The sequence below is a fragment of the Myotis nattereri genome (genome assembly GCF_964212035.1).
Source record: "Myotis nattereri genome assembly, chromosome: 9".
Classification (NCBI taxonomy): Eukaryota; Metazoa; Chordata; class Mammalia; order Chiroptera; family Vespertilionidae; genus Myotis; species Myotis nattereri.
The window spans coordinates 41,842,632-41,867,574 of record NC_138084.1 but is presented as its reverse complement, the minus strand read 5'-3'; the positions used below and the strand labels follow the sequence as shown (position 1 = coordinate 41,867,574).

Sequence of the window (24,943 nt, the reverse complement as noted above, 5' to 3'; positions counted from 1 at the left end):
AACAGAAGGTAAGAGATCAACCAAAGGACTTGTATGCATGCATATGAGCATAACCAATGGACACAGACGGGGGGCGTGGGGGGGGGTGGGGAAGGGCGGGCTTAAGGGCATGTGCTAGGGGGTGGGGGCGGCCGGGGAGTGGTGAATGGGGGAAAAAGGAGACTTATGTAATACTTTAAAGAATAAAGAATTTTTTTTAAAAAAGCATATTCCTTTGCTCTTTTTGCTCTTCCTAGCGGAATATACCAGAGACTCAGTATTTCTTCCCTAGTGCCTTTTAAAACTTTGTTTCTAAGTCCTAACGAGGAAGGGCTTGCCTTTGGCTAGTGTGGGACACTGAAGGAGTTAAAACAAAACCAGAAAGTTTTGTTTTATCCTGCTTGGGGAATGGCAGAAGCCCAATTAGAACTTCTGTGTTTGCCCTTAATAGACTAAAAGTTACTGATGGAACCTGCCCATATTTGTTGGCCTTGGAGAGTAAGAATTAGTAGTTCTAGAGAACCCTTTTGCACAGACTCATCTGGATCTCCCAACTATAGCCTTGCTCAGGACATGGTATAGGAAGTTGTGTGGCTTTGAATCTGGTTCTGCCATTGTTTTGTTGGCCAACCTAGAGCAAAACAATCCCATTTCATGGCCTTCCAGTCCTCTAGTTGTAAATTGAGCAGTGACCCTTCAAAGCCCCTTCAACTCTGCCATTTGGAGTTTTAATATAATGAGGAATCCCAACATCCATTACTCCCACTCTATGTTCAGAGCTTTTGCAAGATTGGTAAAAAGAACCCTTTGACTTTGGGTCCTTTAATAAATCAAACTATATGAAATACTGTGCTTCTTGCTCTTGGGCCTGTTTTGCTTGGATTGCTCTCCCTCTGCGCACACTGTCTTCTACTTGTTCAAACTGGATTACCTCTGGTTTCTTGCCTCTTAACATATTCTACTTTGTATCTTTGTAATTCATATGTTGTGCTCATTCTAGTACTTTTTGATGGCAAAAAGTATTGTTCATCACTGTTTGAATTTGTCTCTTCATGGAACAAGTTCATCTGGGCATTCATTTGTTCATTCAACAAATGTTTATTGAAGATCAGTGGGTATGCCAGGGACTTTGCTAGGTATTAGGTATTGGCTAGAAGCCAGAATTCAACCATAAGGAAGACAGCCATGATTCCTGCTGCTATGAACCTTACAGTTTAGTGGAGAAAACAGACATTAAGTGAATTATCACACAAATAATTATAATAGTGAAGTGTTATCGATGAAAAATATAGGTGCTTTGGAGAATGTACAATGTGGACCTAGACCAGTTTGTGAGAGATGAGTCAAGGAAGAGTCTTTGAAGGAAAAGTATTTAAACTGAAACCAGCCGCATCAAATCAGAGTTTGCAGGTCAAAAAGGAATGAAGAGCCGAAACCAGTTTGGCTCAGTGGATAGAGTGTCGGCCTGCGGACTGAAAGGTCCCAGGTTCGATTCCGGTCAAGGGCATGTACCTGGGTTGCGGGCACATCCCCAATAGGAGATGTGCAGGAGGCAGCTGATCGATGTTTCTCTCTCATCGACGTTTCTAACTCTCTCTATCTCTCTCCCTTCCTCTCTGTAAAAAATCAATAAAATATATTTAAAAAAAAAAAAAAGGAATGAAGAGCCTTTCACATAAAAGGAATTCTAGGTGATTCTTAACCTTGGCTACACATTAGTGTCACCAAGTAAAAGACAGTATATGCAGCAACAGGATTGGTGCTTCAAACTGGTGGTTACTGTTGGGATTATAAAATGATACAACTATTTTGGAAAACAGAATGTCATTATTTTAAAAGTTATTTAGCCCTAGCTGGTTTGGCTCACTGGATAGAGCGTCAGCCTGTGGATTGAAGGGTCCTGAGTTCGATTTCAGCCAAGGGTATGTGCCTGGGTTGCGGGCTCAATCCCCAGTGTGGGGTGTGCAGGGGGCAGCCAATCAGTGGTTCTCATCATTGATGTTTTTATCTATTTCTCCCTCTCCCTTCCTCTCTGAAATCAATTAAAAAAATAAAAGTTAAACATACCCCTATTATATAACCTAGCAGTCCACTCCAAGTGGAACTCAAGATAAAAATGAGAACTCATTTTCACTTTAAAAAGTTATTCACTTTATTTGTAACTAGAGGCCTGGTGCACAGATTCGTGCACTGGTGGGGTACCTCAGCCTGGCCTGTGGGAATAGGGTTGAAACTGGTTCTCTGACATCCCCTGAGGGGTCCCAGATTGCGAGAGGGTGGTTCTCAGGTGACACACCCTGGAATCGTGCTCCCTCCTCTTTGGTTCTGGGTGCATCACCCAAGAACCGCCACTGCCAAGTCACTGCAGCTCAGCAGCTCCTGCATTGAGCCTCTGCCCCCTGGTGGTCAGTGCACATCATGGCTACCGGTTGGAGCACCTGCCCCTCTGGTGGTCATTGCATGTCATAGCTACCGGTCAGACGGTTGGACAGTCACAGGCTTTTATATGTATAGGTAGCTAAAAACTGATGAATGGATAAACAGTGGTACATCCAATCATTGGAATACTACTACTCAGTGATAAAAAGGAAGAAACTATTGATAGTAAAGAACATGATAGAATCTCAAATCATGCTGAGCAAAAGGAGCCAGGCAGAAAAGAGAACATACTGATGATTACACTTATTTGAAGTTCTAGAACATACAAAACTAAGATATAATTATAGAAATCAATCAGTGATTTTGTGGGGAACAGGATGATGGTTGACAGTGAAGGGTTAAGTGGGAACAATTTAGAGTGATGAAAATGTTCTATATTTTGATTGGGGTGATGGTTATATTGGCGCATATATTTGTCAAACACATTGAACTGTTCACTTAAAATGGGGGCATTTTATTGCTTCAACTATATCTTGAAAAATGTCAAGAATAGGCATAACTTGTCTATGATGATAAAATTCAGAATAGTGGTTACCATTGTCAGGAGAGGGGGTGGGTAGCGGTCATGCTTGTCTTGATTCAAAAGGGACCAGAGGGAGGGAGTCTTCCTGGAGTGTTGGGGATGTTTTACATCTTGATTTTGATGGTGGTTACGTGGATATATACATATGATACATATGTTTACTAGTATGTGTGCACTTTACTGTATTTATGTTATGTCTCAAAGAAAGAACAAAAAACACAACCCTTACCCAAACCAAACCCATACCTAGGTCCCATTTATAGAGATACTGATTGAATTGATCTGGGATGGGGTCTGGGCATCAGCAACTTAAGAGCTCCTTGGGTGAGTGTAATATGCAGCCAGAGTTGAGAGCCACTGTGCTGTGTGCAAAGGAGGAAAGGAAATAACTGGAAACTGAAGGAGTTGCTGGACATGACACCAAAGGCGACAGGTGGCCAATCATGCTGGGCCTTATAGGCACCCTACCGTTTTCATATATAACACTTTTCAAAATTGTAATTGAACTTTATCTTAACAATGAGAAGCTTCTGAAGGGCTTTAAGTAAGATGACTTGGACAGTTTCAGCTGATGTGCATGCACTAGCACTATCTATATCTAGCATTCCTGCTGACCTTTCCCAGGGTAAAGAAGGGATTCTGATACCATTAATAGTCACTGCAGAGCTTGCCTGGGCTGGCTGGGGTGTGAGGTGGTGAAAAGGGAGAAATTATTCTCACAGATGAGGCCCCTGTTGGTAAAATTTAGCAATTTCCAGATTCCCCAGGTTCCAGTCAAGCACTAAGGAATAGTCTGACCAGTGCCCTTCTCTACCCTAATCTGTACTGTCTTCCCTGACTGCTGTTTCTCACTTCTTTCCCTTTGGGCTTATGTCTCACATCAGACAATCAATTGTCAGGCTCAACTGGAGTGGCTCTGCTTTGCTTTGCATGCCTGCAGGCATGTATTCTCTGGGGGATGAGTTACTATTTAGTGATAGGAAATGAAAGTGACAGGGAGAGAAGAGGCATTATAAAGTGGATGGTGGATATTAGTGGTGGGAATTGGGTTGTATTCAAGAATTCTCTTGCTGCCCTAGCTGCTTTGGCTCAGTGGATAGAGTGTCAGCCTACTGAAGGTTCCCAGGTTTGACTCTGGTCAAGGGCACATGCCTGGGTTGCAATTTGATCCCCAGTAGAGGGTGTGCAGGAAGCAGCCAATCAATGATTCTCTCTCGTCATTGATGTTTCTGTCTCTCTCTTCCTCTCCTTTCCTCTCTGAAATCAATATATATATATATATATATATATATATATATATATATTAAAAAAAAGGATTCTCTTGACTTTGGGGAGATATGTTTGGTTATTAATTCCTTCTTTTGTGCATTCATTCATTCAACTCATTCAGCCAGTATTTACCAATTTTATGCTTGACAGGGCAGATGGTGGTGGTGCCATACTAGGTCCTGGGGCATAGTGTGAATCAAACTTAGTCCTTGCTGTTTTCTGGATGGGCATGAGAATTAATACAAGAGTATGTACAAAGTACTTTGGACCTTCCAACAGTAAATGATTAACTCTGCTTGGAGAAAGAAGAGATTTGGACATGAGGAAAAGGACTTTGTGGTTTTGCCTGCCAGTGGTTACGTGGTCTACATACCATGGGAGTCACTAAGATCTTTGCAAGGGTCCAGAAAGTCAAATCCATTTTAATAATATGCTCAGATGCTATTTGCTTTTTTCACTGTGTACATTTGCAATGATGGTGCAAAAGCAATTAGTTGGTAACACTGCTGGCACCTTAACAGGAATCAAAGCAGTGGCACAAAACTGCGCTAGTTATTGTATTCCTCATCTTCACGGTACTCTCAGTTTTTTAAAAATGTTTTTAATAAAGAAGTAAAAATTTATTAATTTTATTGTCTTATGAATATGTCTCTTTAGTATTCTGTGTGATGAAACAGGAAGTTATGCATATTCTGCTGTGTGTAGAAGTTTGATGTTTATTTCAAGGAAAAGCATTTGTGTGATTGAGTTGCAAACTGAACTACCTCCTTTTTTTTCAGGGAATACTATTTTTATTTTAAAGTATAACACAGACAGCCCTAGCCAGTTTGGCTCCGTGGATCGAGTGTCGGCCTGTGGATTGAAGGGTTCCAGGTTCGATCCCTGTCAAGGGCTCATGCAGGAGGCAGCCACTCAATGTGTCTCTCTCACATCGATATTTCTCTCCCTTCCACTCCCTCTAAAAAAAAAAAAAAAAAAAAAAAATCAGTGGAAAAATATCCTTGGTGAGGATTAGCAGAAATAAAGTATAACACAGAAAACTATAATTACTCAGACTTATGTATTTGGCAGACATTTTCTTGAAAATGAAGGAAGTGAGTCTGTTACTTTAATGAAAATAACTGGTAGTATTTGTTGCCAATGCTAAAATTTCAGCTTTTATTTTAAAAAAAATTGCCACTGTGAATTTGACAGCTTCCCCAGATTTTAAGCGTTTCAGATTAAATCAGTGGTGATATTAATATTTGTGATTATTTTGATAATGTATAAATGAATGTGTCAAATGAGCTCTGCCTAATTCATTGAATCAGTAGTTCCCTCCTCCCCTCACCCCAGGATATGTTTTTAGATTTTAGACAATGAGAAAAGGGGGGTGAGAGAGAAAGAAAAATTGATTGTCTGCCTCCTGTATGTGCCCCTGCATCCTAGGTATGTGCCCTCATTGGGAATTTGAACCCACAACCTTTTTTCTTTTTGGTGTACAGGAATGATGCTCCAACCAACTGAGCCACCTGGCCAAGGCTTGAATCAGTAGTTTCTAAATGACCAGTGCATTGTGTTACAAAATCACACATGGATAAAAAGATCTGTTAAAAGTGCAAGATAGGCCAATGGATTTTAATGTCATGGAGTACAAAAAGTTCATCCATATAGTTTCAGATTTTGTACTGCAACAAATCTTTAATAAATCTACTTGTCGAATTTTGGTGTAGTATCAGGGAAGAATGTTCACAATTATATGAAAGGTTATTAAAATACTCTTGCCTCTTCTTACTGCATATCTATGTTTTGATCTTCAATCAAAACAACACATTGAATGAGGAAACAGATATAATAAGACTGCAGCTGTCTTCTAGTAAGCCAGGCATTAAAGAGATTTGCAAAAATATAAAACAGTTCCACCCTTCTCATGAGTTCTTTCCAGAAAACAATTATTTTAAAAAATGTATTTATATTAACACATAGGAGAGTTATTGTTTTAAAATGAATTAATTGCTAAATATTAGAATTTGTGTTTTAATTTCTAATATGGTACATATCAAAGAGTTTTGGGTTTTAAAAATTTTAACCACCCCCAAAATTACAAAACCTGGTTCTGTGCTATTCTCTCTACTTAGAATTCTTCTCTTTTTTGCCTAGAAAATCCTACATATAATTGTAGAATTGGTATTTAGTTATTTATTCAAAAGACATTTACTGAGCATATAGCAAAACTGTTTTTTGCTTACTACTTGAGACATGGTCCGAAGCTCTTAAAAAAATCATAGTCTGGCCGAAACCGGTTTGGCTCAGTGGAGAGAGCATCGGCCTGCGGACTGAAAGGTCCCGGGTTCGATTCCGGTCAAGGGCATGTACCTGGGTTGTGGGCACTTCCTCAGTGGGGGATGTGCAGGAGGCAGCTGATCGATGTTTCTAACTCTCTCTCTCTCTCTCTTCCTCTCTGTAAAAAATCAATAAAATATATTAAAAAAAAAATCATAGTCTGATGGGGAAAACAAACTAAATAGACTGTGATAAATGTTACCCATGGTAGACATATAAATGTTGTGGGAGTCAGAGTTACTTGCTATCTCACCAGAACATATGACTGATCAATTTAATTGGACTGTACTTCCTGTATTTGATTCTTTATGATCTCACAAGGAAAATGGCTGAATATGGAAATGGTTTATCTGTTGCTCTTCAGGAAAGAAGGAAACTACAAATGTATTGAATGTCAGCTTTATGCAGGCCCTCAGCTAGGTGTATTTCTTTATTTCTTTATTTTTTAATCCTCACCCGAGGATATTTTTTCCATTGATTTTTAAAGAGTGGAAGAGAGAGGGAAAGACCGAGAGAAATATCTATGTGAGAGAAACACATTGATTGGTTGCCTCCTGCATGAGCCCTGACCAGGGTCAGGGAGGAGCCTGCAACCCAGGTTTGTGCCCTTGGCCAGAATTTAACCCGGGACCCTTCTGGTCCACGTGCCGACCCTCTATCCACTGAGCCAAACTGGCTAGGGCTAGGTGTTTTTATTTTTTAAATAATATTACCGCTTTTTAAAAAAATATGTTTTTGTTGATTTTAGAGAGAGAAGGAGGGAGGAAAGGAGGGAGAGAGAGAGAGAGAGAGAGAGAGAGAGAGAGAGGTGAATTGAGGATTGAGCCTGCAATCTGGGCAGGTGTCTTGACTGGGAATTGAACCAGCAATCTTTTGATGCATGGTACCAATGCTCAAGCAACTGAGCCACACTGTGCAGGGCCTTCTGCTAGGTGTTTTAACAAATGTGGTCTTAATTCTCACAAAAAACCTTATGGGACAGAAATAATTATCCTCATTTTGCAAATGAGATATTGGAGGCTCAGAGAATTTAAAAAACTTGTCCAATATAATATGGTTGTAACTGATGAAGCTGGGATTTTGACATATGTGTTCTGACTCCCAAGTCTAGGGCTCCATTGCCATAATAATGTGTTGTTAAATTGGTGGATCTTCTAAGGTATTTCCAGATGGCTCTCGGAAACTTGCCAGATTGGAATGTATAAAAGAAAATAGAAAAGGTCTCAGGAAAGAGAGACAGCCTAGGAAATCCTTGGTTGGAGTTACTTGTGAATTTTGGCTGAATCATGCTTTCTTCTGGACAGGATTCTACAGCCATATGGGATATCAAGATTTTATACTCTCTTATCTTCAATCCCTTTAATCCTTCTCTATGCCAGATGATGCCAGCAGTAAAGGTCACCTGTCCGTTTGATCAGGTTACAAACCAGAGCCTGTTGTTTGAAGTATAAACTTCTTGGACTTGTTGTATATAGGCTTTTGGGAAAGGGGCTGGCTGACTCCAGGTACTTAGCCTGGAGACATGCAGGCCCTTGAGCTTGGTAAACGATTTCCATTATTTTAAAAAGCCTATTAGAAGTTGTGCTTTACGCCCTTGCTGGTTTGGCTTGGTGGATAGAGCGTCGGCTTGTGGATTCGATTTCAGTCAAGGGCACATGCCTGGGTCGCAGGCTCGATCCCCAGTGGGGGGCGTGCAGGAGGCAGCCGATCAATGGTTCTCTCTCATCATTGATATTTCTAGCTCTCTCTCCCTCTTCCTTCCTCTCTGAAATCAATAAAAATATGTGTTTAAAAAATATTAATTAAAAAAAATAAGTTGTGCTTTACTTAGGATAAACCTGTGTGTGGATGTGGATTCAGGCTAATGAAAGATTGGATCAGAAATTTGTCAAGTCAGTGTGGTTCAGGTGTGCTACCAATGATTTTATAGAATAAGGGTTAGCAAACTATGAACGAGGGGTCAAATCCAGCCCACAGCCTGTTTTTGTAAATAATGTTTTGTTGGAACACAGCTAAGTTAATTTACTTCTGTTTTGTCAATTGCTGCTTTAGTGCTCAATGATAGAGCTAAGTAGTTGCAACAGAAACTATATGGCCCCTAAATCCTAAATTGTTTTTTGACTGGCCTTTTACAGAAAAAGTTTCCTGACCTCTAGAGTAACCTTGATTCTTTTATGGCACTTAGCACATAGTGTTTTAATCGCCTATCTCCCTCACTTTTAGCTCCTGGAGAGCAAAGGTGAGATCTAATTCATATCTTTATACCCCATTACAGAGACTGACATATGAAGAGCACTCAATAAATGCTGTTTAAATGGACATATCCTATGCTGATCAAAAGACTCTGATGGGCAATTATATGTGTCTTTCAGTAATACAGAAACAGGAATAAGGGAGTGAAAGTGTTATATTGGTTGTGCTAATCTTAGTGCTGTGTACTTTATCTATGAACTAGTCATTACTTATTGCTTTATTGCAATTGTTTTGAAAGGGTAGGATAGGAGTCCATAAATGAAAAAATCATGCCAAGAGCTCTTGTTGGTGAGAAAGTGAAAAACAATGCCTTAATCTTTGGCTACATTCTACTCTTCCCATTAGTACCCACTACTCCTTCCGCCCACCCTCTACTCCTTACTCCAAATTGGCAGGACAAATGTAGAAGAACATATGGTTACATGGATACTTTTTTCCATGTATGCATACTACTGTATGCATATTATTTATCTTACTTTTTTGTATGCATACTATTTGTATGCATACTATTTTGTATGCATACTACTTATCTTTTTTCTTTTATTAGGCCATTTCTTCAGTATACTACTTCTCACCAGTATTACCATTTGTGGCTTCCAGAAGATGAAAGAAACCTAAAGCTATCTGGTCACTTTGGCATAAAGGCAATTAGGTGAAGTGCTGGCCTGGGAATCAGTAGATGGGTTCTTTCTGTGGCTCTTCAGTTGCCTTTGACTTTGGACATATCAGTTAACATCTATGAACTTCAGTATTCAATATATTTTTATTAAATCACATCTGGGACATTTAAAAGTTTTTGTATTAAAAAAAAAAGAAGTTGTGCTTTACTTAGGATAAACTTGTGTGTGGATGTGGATGCAGACTAATGAACGATTGGGTCAGAAATCTGTCAAGTCAGTGTGATTCAGGTGTGCTACCAATGATTTTAAAAGGATTTGAGCAACTAGCAAGTGGTAGGGAGATGGCCTGTTTTGTCACTATCTGACCAGTAGACAAGTAAATGATTAAATGGATTAGAGTGTTCAGGTATTAGATCAGTGCCTTCTAGAAGGCTTTGAAGCAGTAGCTTCTTTACCCTGTCTTTGCTTTCTCTCTTGATAGCATCTTCTATTATCTGGGAAGTTAGGGTCTTTCTTCTAACTTCTTTGGAGGTGTCAGAAGAATATTTTGCCTAGAAAGTAGTAATCAAGGTCAGGGTCAAAGGAAAAAGGAATTTTAGAATCTGGGAATTGGAAGAAATACTAGAAACTATAATTAAAATATGTCTTTTTTAAATAATGAACTTGAGGCCTGGAGAAAGGAAGTCACCACCCTAGAGCCACATTGTGGAGCTAAGACTAGTTTCCAAATTCTTTCCGCTGTATACTGTAGGTCGGGCTAGAGATGATTAGGTGTCATAAAAGAACTAGGGTGTCCTAGGCTGTTGTTCTGGTTTTACTTCTGCAGGACTGACTGTGGGTGATGGTGGACAGAGGAAGCTGCATCTCAGACTTCCCAAACTTTCAAATCAGATAAGCTTTGGACGTTAGATATCTGATAGATACTTGCTGAATGTAACTGTGGGAAGGCCTATGATGTGAAGGGTTTTCCAGGTAGCCATTATATGTCCCAGTAGTGACAAAGTGAACAAAAAGGAAACTACATATTATTTTAGCATTGGAATGAATCGGTGTTTTCCTGTTTCTAGAAAGATTGTATTATTTTACATTTGTTTATTGAGTGAATAAAAATATTTGAATATGTATTTCTTTGATTACTAGTGAGGCTAAACTTTTCTCTATGTTCACAGGCTATTTGTATTTTCTCTCATTTATATTATTTTCTTTTTCTGAGTTACCTATTCATGTCCTAGATCAGTGATGGCGACTCTATGACACGCGTGTCAGAGGTGACATGCAAACTCATTTTTTTGGTTGATTTTTCTTTGTTAAATGGCATTTAAATATATAAAATAAATATCAAAAATATAAATCTTTGTTTTACTATGGTTGCAAATATCAAAAAATTTCTATATGTGACACAGCACCAGAGTTAAGTTAGGGTTTTTCAAAATGCTGACACGCCGAGCTCAAAAGGTTCGCCATCACTGTCCTAGATCCTAGTGTATTCCTAGTCCATGCTTGACTTCCCTGCAAAAGAACTATAAGGATGGTAAAGCATTGTCCTTAAATGGGGGAGCTCAGCAAATCCTTGGGGAGGCAGTTAAAGCTAGATGAAGCACTTTTCTCTCTGTATAAATAGCTGATTAAGTGGCTACATGAGGAGTCAGGTGCTAGAAGCTAAGGACAGAGACAGGTGGGTAATGGAGGTTGGGTGGCAGCCCCAGTAATGTTATCTCTTGCTTTTCCTGTACAGAGTTTTGCCGGATTGACAAGCCCCTGTGTCACAGTGAGGATGAGAAGCTCAGCTTTGATGCAGTCCGCAGCATCCACAAGCTGATGGATGATGATGCCAATGGTGATGTGGATGTGGAAGAAAGTGATGAGGTGAGCCCTCTCACCCTGCTGTTGCTCTCTTCTCTTCCTTTGTGAACAGTCCCTGAAAGCTCTCTAGACAGACTGTTCCCTGTGGAGAGATGGCTTTGATACTGGCTTGTTCTTTAGAAACTCATCCCTATCAGGGGAAGTGATTCTCCAGAGCAGTCCTTCAGGAGCCAGCTGTTCAGAGTGCAGGCCTTATGTCTGCATCTCTGCCTGGACTGGCTCCCACTCACCTACCAGCTAGAAGCACAACACTGACTGAGCTGTGCTATTTGAGAGGGAGAGAGAGCCCCAAGGTTGGTCTTTATAGTCCCCCTGAATCTTCTTGCAATCCTGCTGTAGACAGAGTGCATCAATCTGTTCTTACTTTGTGCTCAGCCCTGTGTTGGCAAGTGGGAGAGAAGGCGAGACAGATCTTGCCCTCTAGGAGCTTATACTCTATTTGGGAAGAAGAAACAAATGGTCCTAAAAAGATCATTCTTAATTCCAGGCTGCAGTTGCTGGGAGCCAGTTGAGTGGTCCAGATAGTAAAAGCGAGAAGAATCTCTAAATGGAAAAAACTATGTTATTGTTTCACATTTTGGCATTACTACAGTTCCAATTCCAGAGAGGCCAGAAAACGAAGTCATCATGTGTGAAAAGATTTAAAGGTTTCAATTAATTTCAAGCTCAGCATGAACCAGCAGTTTGGTGAAGCTGCCAAGTTTGCCAAATCTTTAATAGTGATATGGTGTATATCATGAGGGAGGAATTCTTAGTCTCCTCTCTCTGCTGCTTAGCTCACCTTCAAGTTTTGAGTTCAATTTTGGATCTCACCTCATCAAAGGCATTTGTAACAGTGAGAACCTATACAGAGAAGCATGATGTAGCTGATGAAGAGCACAGAAACTATGAAATGGAGACCATTCAATATTAAAAAGTGTCTATTATATATGCGCCAGCCACAGTTCTAGACATGGGGATGTGGCAGTAAGTGGGGCAGACACATCTGTCCTCACATAATTTACAGTCTAGTGAAGAAAATTTAGCCTGGAAAAGAAAAAACTTGGGTAATACAATTTATGTTTTCAAATACATAAGAAATGGAGGAATAGACTTACATAACAATGATGATAACGATGAAAACCATAACACTAGCTATGATTTATTAAATTCTTATACTATGTGAGGCACAGTGTTAAGCTTTTTGCATAGTTCTTCTTTTTCATTTTAACCCTCACCCGAGGATATCTTTTCCATTGATTTTTCTTCTTTTTAAAAAAAAATATATTTTTATTGATTTTTACAGAGAGGAAGGGAAAGGGATAGAGAGTTAGAAACATAGATGAGAGAGAAACATTGATCAGCTGCCTCCTGCACACCTCCTACTGGGGATGTGCCCGCAACCAAGGTACATGCCCTTGACCGGAATCGAACCTGGGACCCTTCAGTCCACAGGCCGAGGCTCTATCCACTAAGCCAAACCGGTCAGGGCTCTTTCTTCTTTCTTTTTTTTTAGAGAGAAAATGGGAGGGGGGGGGGGGAGGAGAGGGGAAGAGAGAGAGAAATATCAACCTGAGAGAGACATCAACTGTTTGCCTGGGATTGAACCTGCATCCAAGGTACATGCCCTTGACTGGGAATCAAACCCTGGATCCTTTGGTCCATGGGCCTACATCCAAACCACAGAGCCAAACCAACCAGAGCCATAGTTATTCTTTTAACTTTCTTATCAGCCTTATAAAGCTGATATTGTTATTAAGGACTGGAGCCTTGGAAAAGTTAAGCATTTTGTTCAAGTACATACTGAACATGAGCACAGATCGGATTTCAAAGCTCATGCTGTTAAGTACTGCTGAATTGTTTCTCTTATTCTAAGGGCAGAGCCAGGACCAATGTAGGAAAAGTAAAATATAGGCATATTCTTCTAGAATAAAGAATTGCCTAATAGTACTATCTCATCATGGAAAGGGCTTCTTTGGTAGGTAGGTAACTAGGTAGGTAGGTAGTTAACTTCCTGTCATTGAACATGGGCAAGTAGAATATAGCACTCCACTAATTGGTCAGCAGAGGGGATCCTTGTATTAGGTTGAACTAGGTAATGTCTAAGGCAGTGGTTCTCAACCTGTGGGTCGTGACCCCTTTGGTGGTCGAACGACTCTTTCACAGGGGTCGCCTAAGACCATCCTGCATGTCAGATATTTACATTACGATTCATAACAGTAGCAACATTACAGTTATGAAGTAGCAACGAAAATAATTTTATGTTTGGGTCACAACATGGGGAACTGTATTTAAAGGGCCAGAAGGTTGAGAACCACTGGTAAGAGGGGGAAAAAATAGACTTCCTGGAGGAAAAGTAGATTTTGGATAGAGTGGAAAGGGTGGGGCAGCCTGAGTTATAGGGAATGAGTGTGAGCAGAGAATGTGGAGGTAGGTTTAGTTAGACAGAGTGACTGTGGTAGAAAACTGCAGGACAAAAATCTGGAAAAGAAAGTGGGCCCAGGCAACTAGACTGAGCTATGTGTGCTTCTTGAACCTGGCAATTGTAGGTTCTTGAGCAAGGACAACAACCATGATGAAAGTATCTAAACTTTTGGTCACATCTCAAAGTGTTACTGGTCCTCACAGGATTCAATATTCTCTATGCTGGAAATAGAGTCATATTTCAGGTGATGAATGAGGGCTGGGGGTGTCCTGATCTCCCTCCAAGGGCCTGGCCATGGGACTGGGAGACAGATGGCACAACAGTTAAGTTGATATGGCCCAAGCTTCACCAATTCCTGGATATCCTTGTCATTTGCCTTCCTTCATTTTCCACTTTCTACTGAATGGCTTTGTAAAATGAGAGGAGGAAGAAAATGTTCTTTTTAGAGAAATGTTACCACAACAAAAAGCTCATCAGCACAAATTGTTCTAAAATAACACAAAAGCTGTCATCCTGCTCTGAGCCAGTGGCGAGCTGCTCTTTTTCAGCATAGTTTCTGCCTGCCTTGGCTTCAGATGTTCTTGCTGCAGCCTCAGGCCTCTGGTGGTTAGAGTAACCTGCTAGTGGGAGTTTTCAGGATCAGTCACAAGCTACTGTCTTTGAAGGCGAAAGTAATGTTAGCAAAATGTGTGCTTAAATTAGTCTAATCATATATGAGAGAACCTCAGAGTTCAGCATCTAACTAGAAAGTTGTGTGGACAGCTCAGGGCTTAGACTATTAGATAATAGACATCGAGGCATCAGAGAGGAATCCCTGGTTGTATTGGATATCAAGAACCTGAGATTTTTATGACCCATTTACTATTAAAAGCACTGCTGATTTCTTAAGGACCTTAGTAGAAATCGGAAGGAATCCTCTATTAAGGCCTCATTTATTTAGCCTTACATCAGTAAGTTTTCAGGTATTTTGAACTATAACCTCAGTACTACATCTTTTAAAATTTTGGTCATTTTTGAAGTTAAGTCTTTCTTTTTTTAAAATTTTATTTTTAAGCATTGCCTTTACTCTTTCCTTCCTCCCTCCCTCCCTCTCTCCCTCCCTCCCTCCCTTCCTTCCTTCCTTCCTTCCTTCCTTCCTTCCTTCCTTCCTTCCTTCCTTCCTTCCTTTTCCTCACCCAAGGATATTTTCCTGTTGATTTTTAGAAAGAGGGGAAGAGAGAGGGAAAGACAGAGAGAAATATTGTTGTGAGAGAAACACATCAATTGGTTGCCTCCTGCACAAGCCCCGACCAGGGCCCAGGCTGGGGAGGAACCTGCAACTGAGGTATGTGCCCCTTACTGGAATCGAACCTGGAACCCTTCAGTCCGCAGGCCAATGCTCTGTCCACTGAACCAAACTGGCCAGGGCTGAAGTAAGTCTTTCTTATCACAGATTATTGTCAGCAGAGTGTTAACTTTCTTTGGATAATTCAAGCATGTCTTCAGGGCCTCTTATGCTATTTACCCCAGTGCCTATATTCCAAATGTATGGTTGTGATTTCTTCTTTTGTTTTCTTGCCTCTTCTTTGGTTCATTCATTTTTAATTGCTGTTTCTGCTTTGCTGTGAGCTGTGAACTTAGACTTATGGTAAACTGAGACTCGCAGGCATTTTATAGAAAATAAAATATATTTTGTTTATGGGGAAGTTAGTTTGGCTGTTCAAGTGCCACCTTTGCTTGCTTCTGTCCTAGATAGCAGAAGCTGTAGATTGTGGGCCCTTCAGATGAGCAAGATGCCACTATTGGTGATGGTCCCCTTCTTGCCAAGCTGGCAGGAGCGCTACCAGCCTAGCAGTGTGAGAATTAATGACCTATGTTCTATTCAGAGCTCTTGTGAGGACACTGCCCAGAGGCAAAGGATTTGCTGCAGTGGGATGGTACTATCAGGTTGTCGTGACAGTCTGAGGTGCACAGACAAGGGCCTGCCTTAAACCACTGACCTCTTAACTAGACCAGACTCTGTGAGCAGTGTTATTTTCTTTTCTGGAATCTACATGAAAAATTAAGGGCATTTATTCATCATTAAACAAATTCTGATTGAATACCCCATTATGTGTCAGGCATTATTTGTGGGAGCTGTGGGATTCTACAGTGAAAAAAACTGACAAGATCTTTACTTTTATAGAGCTTGCATTCTAGTTGTCTATGTGTCACAAGTAACTAAGTAATGAGTAAACTTTGAAATTATGCAGAACTGTAATCAGATTATAGTAGTTTAATGACTTCTACTTTTATTTTCTCAGTGTAAAATGGTGGTTAATGATTCTTATCCTTGCAAGATTGTTGTCGGGATTAAGTGAGAAAAGTGCTGTTAAAGTTCTCAGCTCGCCCTAGCCAGTTTGGTTCAGTGGATAGAGCATCAGCTTTCACACTGAAGGACCCCGGGTTCGATTCTAGTTAAGGGCTTGTACCTTGGTTGCAGGCTAGATCCCTAGCCCTGGCCCTGGTCGGGTGCATGCTGGAGGCAGCCAATCGATGTGTCTCTCTCACATCAATGTTTCTCTCTCTCTGTCTTTCCCCTTCCCTTCCACTCTCTCTAAAAATCAGTGGGAAAATATCCTTGGATGAGGATTAACAACAACAATAAAAAGTAATAAAATAAAAAGGAAAGTTCCCAGGTCAAACAAAGAACCCTAAAGACTCAACAAAAGAAAACAAGCAACTTCATAGAAAATAGGAAAATTTTTGAATAGACACTTCATCAAAGAAATTATAGGATGGCAAATAAGCATGTGAAAAGATGCTCAATATTATTAGTCATTAAGGTAGTGCAAATTAAAACCACATGAGATAATACTACATACCTAATAGAATGACGGAATTAAAAATGGCAAATACTAAGTACTAGCAAAGGAGGAAAAACCACTGGAACTCTTGCTTATAGTTTCTTATAAAGTTAAACATAACTTACTACATGGCCCAGCAATTCTACTTCTCGGTATTTGCCCTGTAGATGAATGAAAATGTATGTTCATGCTAAAGCCTATGCACAAATGCCTGACCTATGTGGCTCAGTGTTTGAGCATGGACCTATGAACCAGGACATCACAGTTCGATTCACATGCCTGGATTGCAAGCTTGATCCCCAGTGTGGGGCGTGCAGGAGGCAGCTGATCAATGATTCTCTCATCATTGATATTTCTATCTCTCTCTCCCTCTCCCTTCCCATCTCCATTCCTCTCTGAAATAAAAAATATATAGAAGGGCAAAAAATATATTTTTTGGTGTGCCGCAGGATTTTAGTAATTAGTTTGTGTGTGCCATGAGATGAAAAAGATTAAAAATCCTGTTCTAGATATACCTCCTACCACTTGGTCTGGCTCTTGTCTCATAGTCACTCCCAGTCCCCTTTCTTTGCTCAGTAGTTCTCCTTACTTGGAATTAATTTGTCATATCCCTCCTTCCTTCCTCTGGCCCTGTCTGTATCAGTCTTAGGAATCCTCTGGAATGCTCCAGCCTCACTTTTCATGAACCTTCCCTAACTTTTCCACCTACGTTGACCTTTCTCATCTCAGTACTAACTTTTGTAGCACACAGTCTATATCACTTAATTTAGCTCTTAATTAGAATGTCTTGCTTTGTGCCCTAATTTTGATTATATTGTGTTTCCTATAAGTTTGTCTTTTTGCACTAATACTTGAATTACTAAAAAATGCACAACTCTGATAATTATTTCTACCTTGCAAAAGGAATGTGTTAGAATAGGAGCATCCCTACCATGTGCCAAGCCTTGTGCCAGCTGATTGCTTATACAGTTTCATTTAATCTTTAACCACTCTAAATTAGGTGCCACTAACTCTATTTTAGAGATTATGAAACTACTAGAGGCCTGTTGCACGAAGAGATTCGTGCAAAGCTTTCCCTTCCCCTGGCTGCCGGCACCGGTTTTCCTCCGGCACCTGGGACCCAGGCCTTCACTCCGGCCGGAGCAGCCTTCCGTCTTCGCTGCTGCTCTGGGCTGGAGCTGCCTTCAGTCTTCGCTCAACCACTTCATGCCTACATATTCAAATTAATCGCCATCTTTGTTGGCAGTTAATTTGCATACCGCGCTGAGTAGCCAATGGGAGGCGTAGTGAAGATATGGTCAATTACCCTGTTTGTCTATTATTAGATAGGATAAGTGGCTTACCTTTGCTTACTAAATTAATCTAAACTCTAACCCTTCAGTCGCCAACTGGTGGTCTGCAGACCACTGGTGGTCTGTGAGGTCCAAAATGTTGGCAACTACTGCTCTAACCTGCCCTTTAGTGCTCCCACAATCTGACTTTTGCTCACCTGACTCGTTCACATTACACTGCATTCCTTTCCTCTTTGTCATAGCCATCTCAAACATGCTCTTCATGTCCCATCACTGTGCCTTTGCTCCAAATAATTCCTCATGCCATCTCACTGCCTCCCATTTTTGCCTGTAAAAATTCCACTTGTCCACCAAAGCCTAGATTATGGTTTCTCAGCCTCAGCATTATTGACATTTTGGGCCAGATAATTCTTTGTTGTGGGGAACTTCCTGTGCATTATAGGATGTTTAGCAGCATCCTACTACACATGTGATGTCAGTAACATATCTCTATCTTACCACAATCCCTTAGTTATAACAACCAAAATGTCTCTATTGCCAACTGTTAATTACCCTGGGGGATAGAATTGCTCCTGGTTGAGTATTTTTGGCCGAGATTAAATCTTGTTTCCTCCAAGAAATCTTGTTTGTTTCCCTATAGTGGGAAATGACCCTTCCTCTCTCATGTTCCAGAGTACTTGGCATGAATCTCTCATTCGGCATATTGCTCTGCTCTGTATTGTAATTAGTTGGGTGCATTTTGTGTGTCCTACTAGATAGCAGGTGCCTCCAAGAGCTTATTCATCACTGTTTCTCCCACTGTGTGCTTGGTGTAGGGCCTTAGATGTAAAAAAAAATGAGTTAATCTTTTGAATTTTAAAGCAAAGATTCTGTCTTATTTCAGTGTGTCGCTTAAATTGTTTCCTTACAGCAGAACAAGAGTACAGTTGGCTGGTCAGTGCTATGGGGAACACGGTGCTTTGGGCTTGTGAGTTCCTGGCAAGGTTCGTAGCTGAGTCATTGGTGGGCTTTTTCTAAGAGTTGCTACAGTCTGGGCTCCAGACATGTTAGTGTATGATGTGCATGATTGATCTCCCCTGTGATCCTCTTTCCTATCCCCATACTCTATGCTATGAATCACATACAGAACCTGGATAGAGGTACAGTCACTGTATTTAACACATTTCGTACCGCATAGAAATCTCTAAGACATACGCCAGGGACCGCACATTTTTGGGCAAACTGCATGTTATTTAAATCATCATAACTACAGATCATAATGCACTTTAGGTGTTGTTTTTCAATAATTATAACATTTTTATTTACAAAAACAATTAAACAATTAAAGTTCCTAGTACTTTTTTAATGTATGGTACTGCGTAAAACATTTTCCTCTATGAAGAGGGACCAAACAAAATTTACATAAGTATCTAGATTCGCTCCTTTTTCCATGGGCGGCACAAACTGCATACTCTCGTAGGAAATTTTTTCTTTCTACTCTCTGGAATACATGTAGGTTCATGCTGCTTCATATCACCTGACAGCCTTTTGGGTGGATCTTTACGAGGTGCTCTCCTTGCACCCCCAGGGGAAGGGCTGGACAGATTTGTCTCTGGTTCCGGAGAGCCTTCATTATTGTCATCCGTTATCCAGTTTCTTGCCACCGATAGCAGAAACTGTTTATACTTCATTTTTGCTTGTGGATTGAGGACGTTGTACACTCTAAATGAATTGAAAAGTCCACAGTTTATAAGGTACAGCACTACTTTTTTTGTCCATTTCCTCGTTTTCCTTAGAATGGAACAACACGAAAGGAAGTATATCAGTTTCGTTGGTTTCCTTCCTTTTTCTGAGAGAGGGCATTTTTAAAAGCGCCAGGAACTTGAAGACGAAGACTATTTGAATAATCAAAATACAATGTAACTGCAATGCTTTATGGCAGGGGTCCTCAAACTACGGCCCGTGGGCCACATGCAAATACAAATATTGTATTTGTTCCCGTTTTGTTTTTTTACTTCAAAATAAGATATGTGCAGTGTACATAGGAATTTGTTCATAGTTTTTTTTTAAACTATAGTCTGGCCCTCCAACGGTCTGAGGGACAGTGAACTGGCCCACCCTGTTTAAAAAGTTTGAGGACCCCTGCTTTATGGGTTCGTGCAATTACATAGTTTTTCGTAGATTGACCTGCACGGTTTCCACCATTGAGATCGCTTCATTCGATGTGGACAAGACAGTGTGTTGACATCTAAGGTCCATAACAGATGGCGCGTGAAAAACAAGAAAACTCGTGAGCGGTCCTTAACAGATGGCGCGTGAAACACGAGAAAGCTCGTGAGTGGTACGAAAGGTGTTAAGATAATTAAGGAAAGTCCTAGAGAAAAACACATACTAGAGGAGCATAGATGAAGAAAAGAAAAAAGGAAGACACTGAGAATGCTGAAAGGCTGACTGAGCAAAAGTATGCACAGGCTTTGGAGCAAGAAAGATGAGGGTTTTAGGTGTCCTTTCACCAATTTTAACTAATATGGCCTTGGAAAGTTTCTAAAGCTCTGTAAGCTTTTGTTTCCTCACTGTCAAATGGGAACAATAATCTCTACCTTGAAGTATTATAGTGAAGATGAAGTGAAATCCTGTGTAGAGAGTGCCCAGCCTGTGGCTTAGTTCATGGTAGTAGTATTACTCCTTCTCCTTGTTAACGTAAAAAAACCATTGAAACCTGTAAAGAATTTTTTGAGTTTATTTGAGCCAAACTGTCGACATATGCCGGGAAGCAGAACCTCAATGAATTGAGATAGTGCTCCGGAGAATGGCAGGGTTACATTCGTATTTATACATGAAATTCATTGGTGACAGATTTAAGGAGGTGGGATTAAGCGAAGGGGGCGGGGGGACCTCTGTGATAGGATAAAAAGTAAAATGATGGACACATACTTAGGTGGGTGCAGGATCAATCAACATGATAATGAAGGAATTTGTAGTATCTGCCCTGGCTCCCAGAACATTTGGTTATGCCCCAGGGGTTCCAGAAAAAGGGAAGTTACAAGTTACCCAGACACTTCAAAGGAATGTTATCTTAGAGGCAAAAAGGCAAATGGGCTCAGTAAGGATCAAAGTTGATCTTGTCAGTGAAGATACTGGCCTAGGACATAACTGCCCACCATAACTGCTTTTAGTCAAAGTTTAATTTCAGACCATCCTTTGTGGTTATTTTAGGTCTCTGAGTCTGCTAGGCTGCCATGCAGGCCTTCCCTGAGCTTGTCAGGTCAGCGTGTGGCCCCTTTCGTCCACATCCTCCTACCACTGCTACCACGTGCTAGGCCTATGCTGGGGGCTTTTGCATACACCCTCTCTAGTAGTCTTTACAAAAAACCCATGGGGTAGGTATTAATTTTTCCATATAACCGATAAGGAAACTGAGACTGAATTAGCTCATAGTTATCTATTTTTTTGTTTTTTTCAATTCAGATCTTATCAGGCCAATGAAAACATTAACTGGTGATGGTGTGACACCTTTGTGAATATGATAAAAACACTTGAGTTGTACACAGAATTGGTATGTGAATTATATCTCAATAAAGAGGTTAAAAAAATTGTCACTACATTGGTCACCTCCCACTTGCCTTTCTGTAGTCCAACCCATAAGAATTCCTAGGGCTCTACAGAAAACACTTTGAAAACCATGTTGATTTCTATCCCCATTTTTCCCATTCTTTTTTATTTTTATTTTTTTAATTAAATCTTTATTGTTCAGATTATTACATTTGTTCCTCTTTTTCCCCCCCATAACTCCCCTCCTCCCAGTTCCCCCCCCACCCTCCGCCCTCACTCCCCACCCACTGTCCTCATCCATAGGTGCACGATTTTTGTCCAGTCTCTTCCCGCATCTCCCACACCCCTTTCCCTCCCAAGAATAGTCAGTCCATTCCCTTTCTGTGTCCCTGATTCTATTATAATCACCAGTTCATTCTGTTCATCAGATTATTTATTCACTTGATTCTTAGATTCACTTGTTGATAGATGCATATTTGTTGTTCATAATTTGTATCTTTACCTTTTTCTTCCTCTTCCTCTTCTTAAAGGATACCTTTCAGCATTTCATATAATCCTGGTTTGGTGGTGATGAACTCCTTTAGCTTTTCCTTATCTGTGAAGCTCTTTATCTGACCTTCAATTCTGAATGATAGCTTTGCTGGATAAAGTCATCTTGGTTATAGGTTCTTGGCATTCATCACTTTGAATATTTCTTGCCACTCCCTTCTGGCCTGCAAAGTTTCTGTTGAAAAATCAGCTGACAGTCGTATGGGTATTCCCTTGTAGGTAACTGAGTGTCTTTCTCTTGCTGCTTTTAAGATTCTCTCTTTGTCTTTTGGTCTTGGCATTTTAATTATGATGTGTCTTGGTGTGGTCCTCTTTGGATTTCTTTTGTTTGGGGTTCTCCGCGCTTCTTGGACCTGTAAGTCCATTTCTTTCACCAGGTGGGGGAAGTTTTCTGTCATTATTTCTTCAAATAGGTTTTCAATATCGTGCTCTCTCTCATCTTCTGGCACCCCTATAATTCTGATGTTGGTACGCTTGAAGCTGTCCCAGAGGCTCCTTACACTATCCTCGCATTTTTGGATTCTTTTTTCATTTTGCTTTTCTGGTTGGGTGTTTTTTGCTTCCTCGCATTTCAAATCATTGACTTGATTCTTGCGCTCCTCTGGTCTGCTGTTGGGGGAGTCTGTATAATATTCGTTATTTCAGTCCGTGTATGCTTAATTTCTAGTTGGTTCCCCAATATAACATCGAGGGTCTCATTAGTTTTCTTGTAGATCTCATTAAGTTTATCGGCGGCTTCTAAACAGTTCTTGAGAGACCTTAAAAGTGTGGTTCTGAACTCTATATCTTCCATTGACAATTTTGTCCTGTTTCTTTGTCTCCGCATTTTGTTATGCTTCCTTGGTGCACCCCCTAGTGGTCTTTGTGCGCAGTCTTATAGTTAAACCTTGATTGTTGTAGCTAATACCAGGGAGGGTTTGACCTCTAGGCCAAGTGGCTATGAGAATCAGCTGTGTCTGCAGTGAGAGAACTTCTGTCCTCTAGGGAGGTGCTAATCTGGGGTTTGCCTGAGGCTATCCGGCAAATGCCTCTGTGCAGGGCTTGGGCGGGGCGGGTCGCACAGGATCAACAGGGTGGGCCGGAGAGAGCAGTTATGGCGGCTCTCAGTCCTGTCCCCAGGGGCTCTGCCTCTCTGAGTCCCAGCACCCGCTGCAAACCTCGGAGAGAAAGCTGCACTCGCTCTGACCGAAGCCAGACAGTCCCGCTTCTCCCGTTTGAGTCTGGGTCCCTAAAGACTCGCCTGTATCTGGAGCTCAGAGTCTGTGACTCCCTCCCGATTGAAAACGCCAACCGTGCCCTCCGCCACCAGCCCGCTCCGCGCACTCCGCACCTCAGAATTTGACTTCAGCACTGCGCCTCCTCTGAGTGTCCTTATGCGTTTCTCTTTCCTCCTAGTTGTAGGACTTCCACTCAGCCAGCGTTCCTGTGGTTCTGGGTGATGTCCGTTCCGTTTTTTAGTTTCACTTTTGAAGTAGTTGTTCAAGGCAGCAAACTCCGGTGTTAACCTATGCCGCCATCTTGGTTCTCCCCCATTTTTCCCATTCTTAACTTTGCCAGATATGTAGAGGTGCTTCCAAATCTGAAGTACCATTGTTTCTGGAAACCGAGATCCCTTGTTAGCTTACTGACAACTAGTTGCCTTTGTTTCTGAGAAGGTTTCTGAGGACACCCTGACTGAAGATCCCTGAGGCATCCTCTTTGGGAGAATTCCTTCCTCCTTCTCTTTTTCTCTCCCTTCCTCATTCCCTCCCTCCCTCCCTTCCTCCCTCCCTCCCTCCTTCTCCCCCCTCTGTTCTTTTTTCTCTCCCTCCCTCCCTCCCTCTCCATTCCTTCTGACCTACCTTTTTCCTTTTTTTTTGTAGCTGAAGAGGTAGGGGAAGCTGGGGATGCTGAAATGATAGGAAAGAACCCAGGTGGTAATTCCCTCTCACCCAAATACTAGGGGCCTGCATCAAATTCTTGGCCCTGACCATATGGAGTTTCATGAGCGGGGATGTCGAAAGCAGCTGGCTAAGTAGTCCTGGCTTTTATTTTTCCTGGATTCACCTTGTGCTCAGGGCCTCACTCCAATTCCCACTGCTGCTGCCATGCCAATGCCAGCCCCTGGGAAACTGAGTTCTCTTTTTGGCCCCTGGGCCAAATCCTGAACATAGATTTTTTTTTATACCTCTCTGCACAGTTTTGATAGCTTGGAGCTTTTGCCTTTTTTTTTAAGTATACCATATGCAAAATAGGGTAGAAAAGAAATAATTGCTGACAGTTATGCACATAACCTCAGTATAGGTTTCGATGTATACATTCCTGTTGCTGCAGGGACTCTTTTTGACCTAAAGGATTGTTACAGTTTAGAGACACCTCTCTGTTTTTTTGCCTTCTAGTTCCCTGCCTATCTCCTAGTGCAATCACCATCTTATTTCCTGCCTTGTGGAACATTCTGAGAACCTGTACTTAATCTAGGCAAAGTACAAATTGAATTCAGCTCAGGCCTTTGGGACAGAACAGTGGTGACTGATACCATGAATGATATCATTCTTTAGGTGAGACCTTCTCCTTAGGCTAAGGAAGAGACCTGGCCAGATTTTTCCTTGTAAATGCATAATTTATAAGATGGCTGTACTATTCACCAACCAGGAGTGGCTCATAGCTTACAGGTTATATCCCCCATTGACTCCAAATTCTGTGGCTTTGCTCATGCATTCAGTCCTAACTTTAGTTTCTTAGAAGAAAGTATTTAAACCTTGAATTTTTAAAAGTATGAGGCACAACTTTAGAGTCTGACCTTTGCAATGTTCTAGCTATAAGGTCAAGTAATTTTTAAAAAAATATATTTTATTGATTTTTTTACAGAGAGGAAGGGAGAGGGATAGAGAGTTAGAAACATCGATGAGAGAGAAACATCAATCAGCTGCCTCCTGCACACCCCCTACTGGGGATGTGCCCACAACCAAGGTACATGCCCTTGACCAGAATCGAACCTGGGACGCTTCAGTCCGCAGGCCGACGCTCTATCCATTGAGCCAAACTGGTTAGGGCTAAGGTCAAGTAATCTGAAGCCTCACCTAACTCATCTGTAA

General features: G+C 41.1%; 1 protein-coding gene across 6 annotated transcripts in view; it reads left to right on the top strand.

Moving 5' to 3' along the window:
- STIM1 (stromal interaction molecule 1) overlaps nucleotides 1–24,943 on the top strand; it is a 213,052-nt gene that overhangs the window by 112,219 nt on the left and 75,890 nt on the right. For all 6 annotated transcript variants that reach the window (XM_081098656.1, XM_081098657.1, XM_081098658.1 and 3 more), the window contains exon 2: nucleotides 11,141–11,271. In XM_081098656.1, coding sequence (XP_080954782.1) covers nucleotides 11,141–11,271 — 131 coding nt within the window. The remainder of the gene's footprint in view (nucleotides 1–11,140; nucleotides 11,272–24,943) is intronic.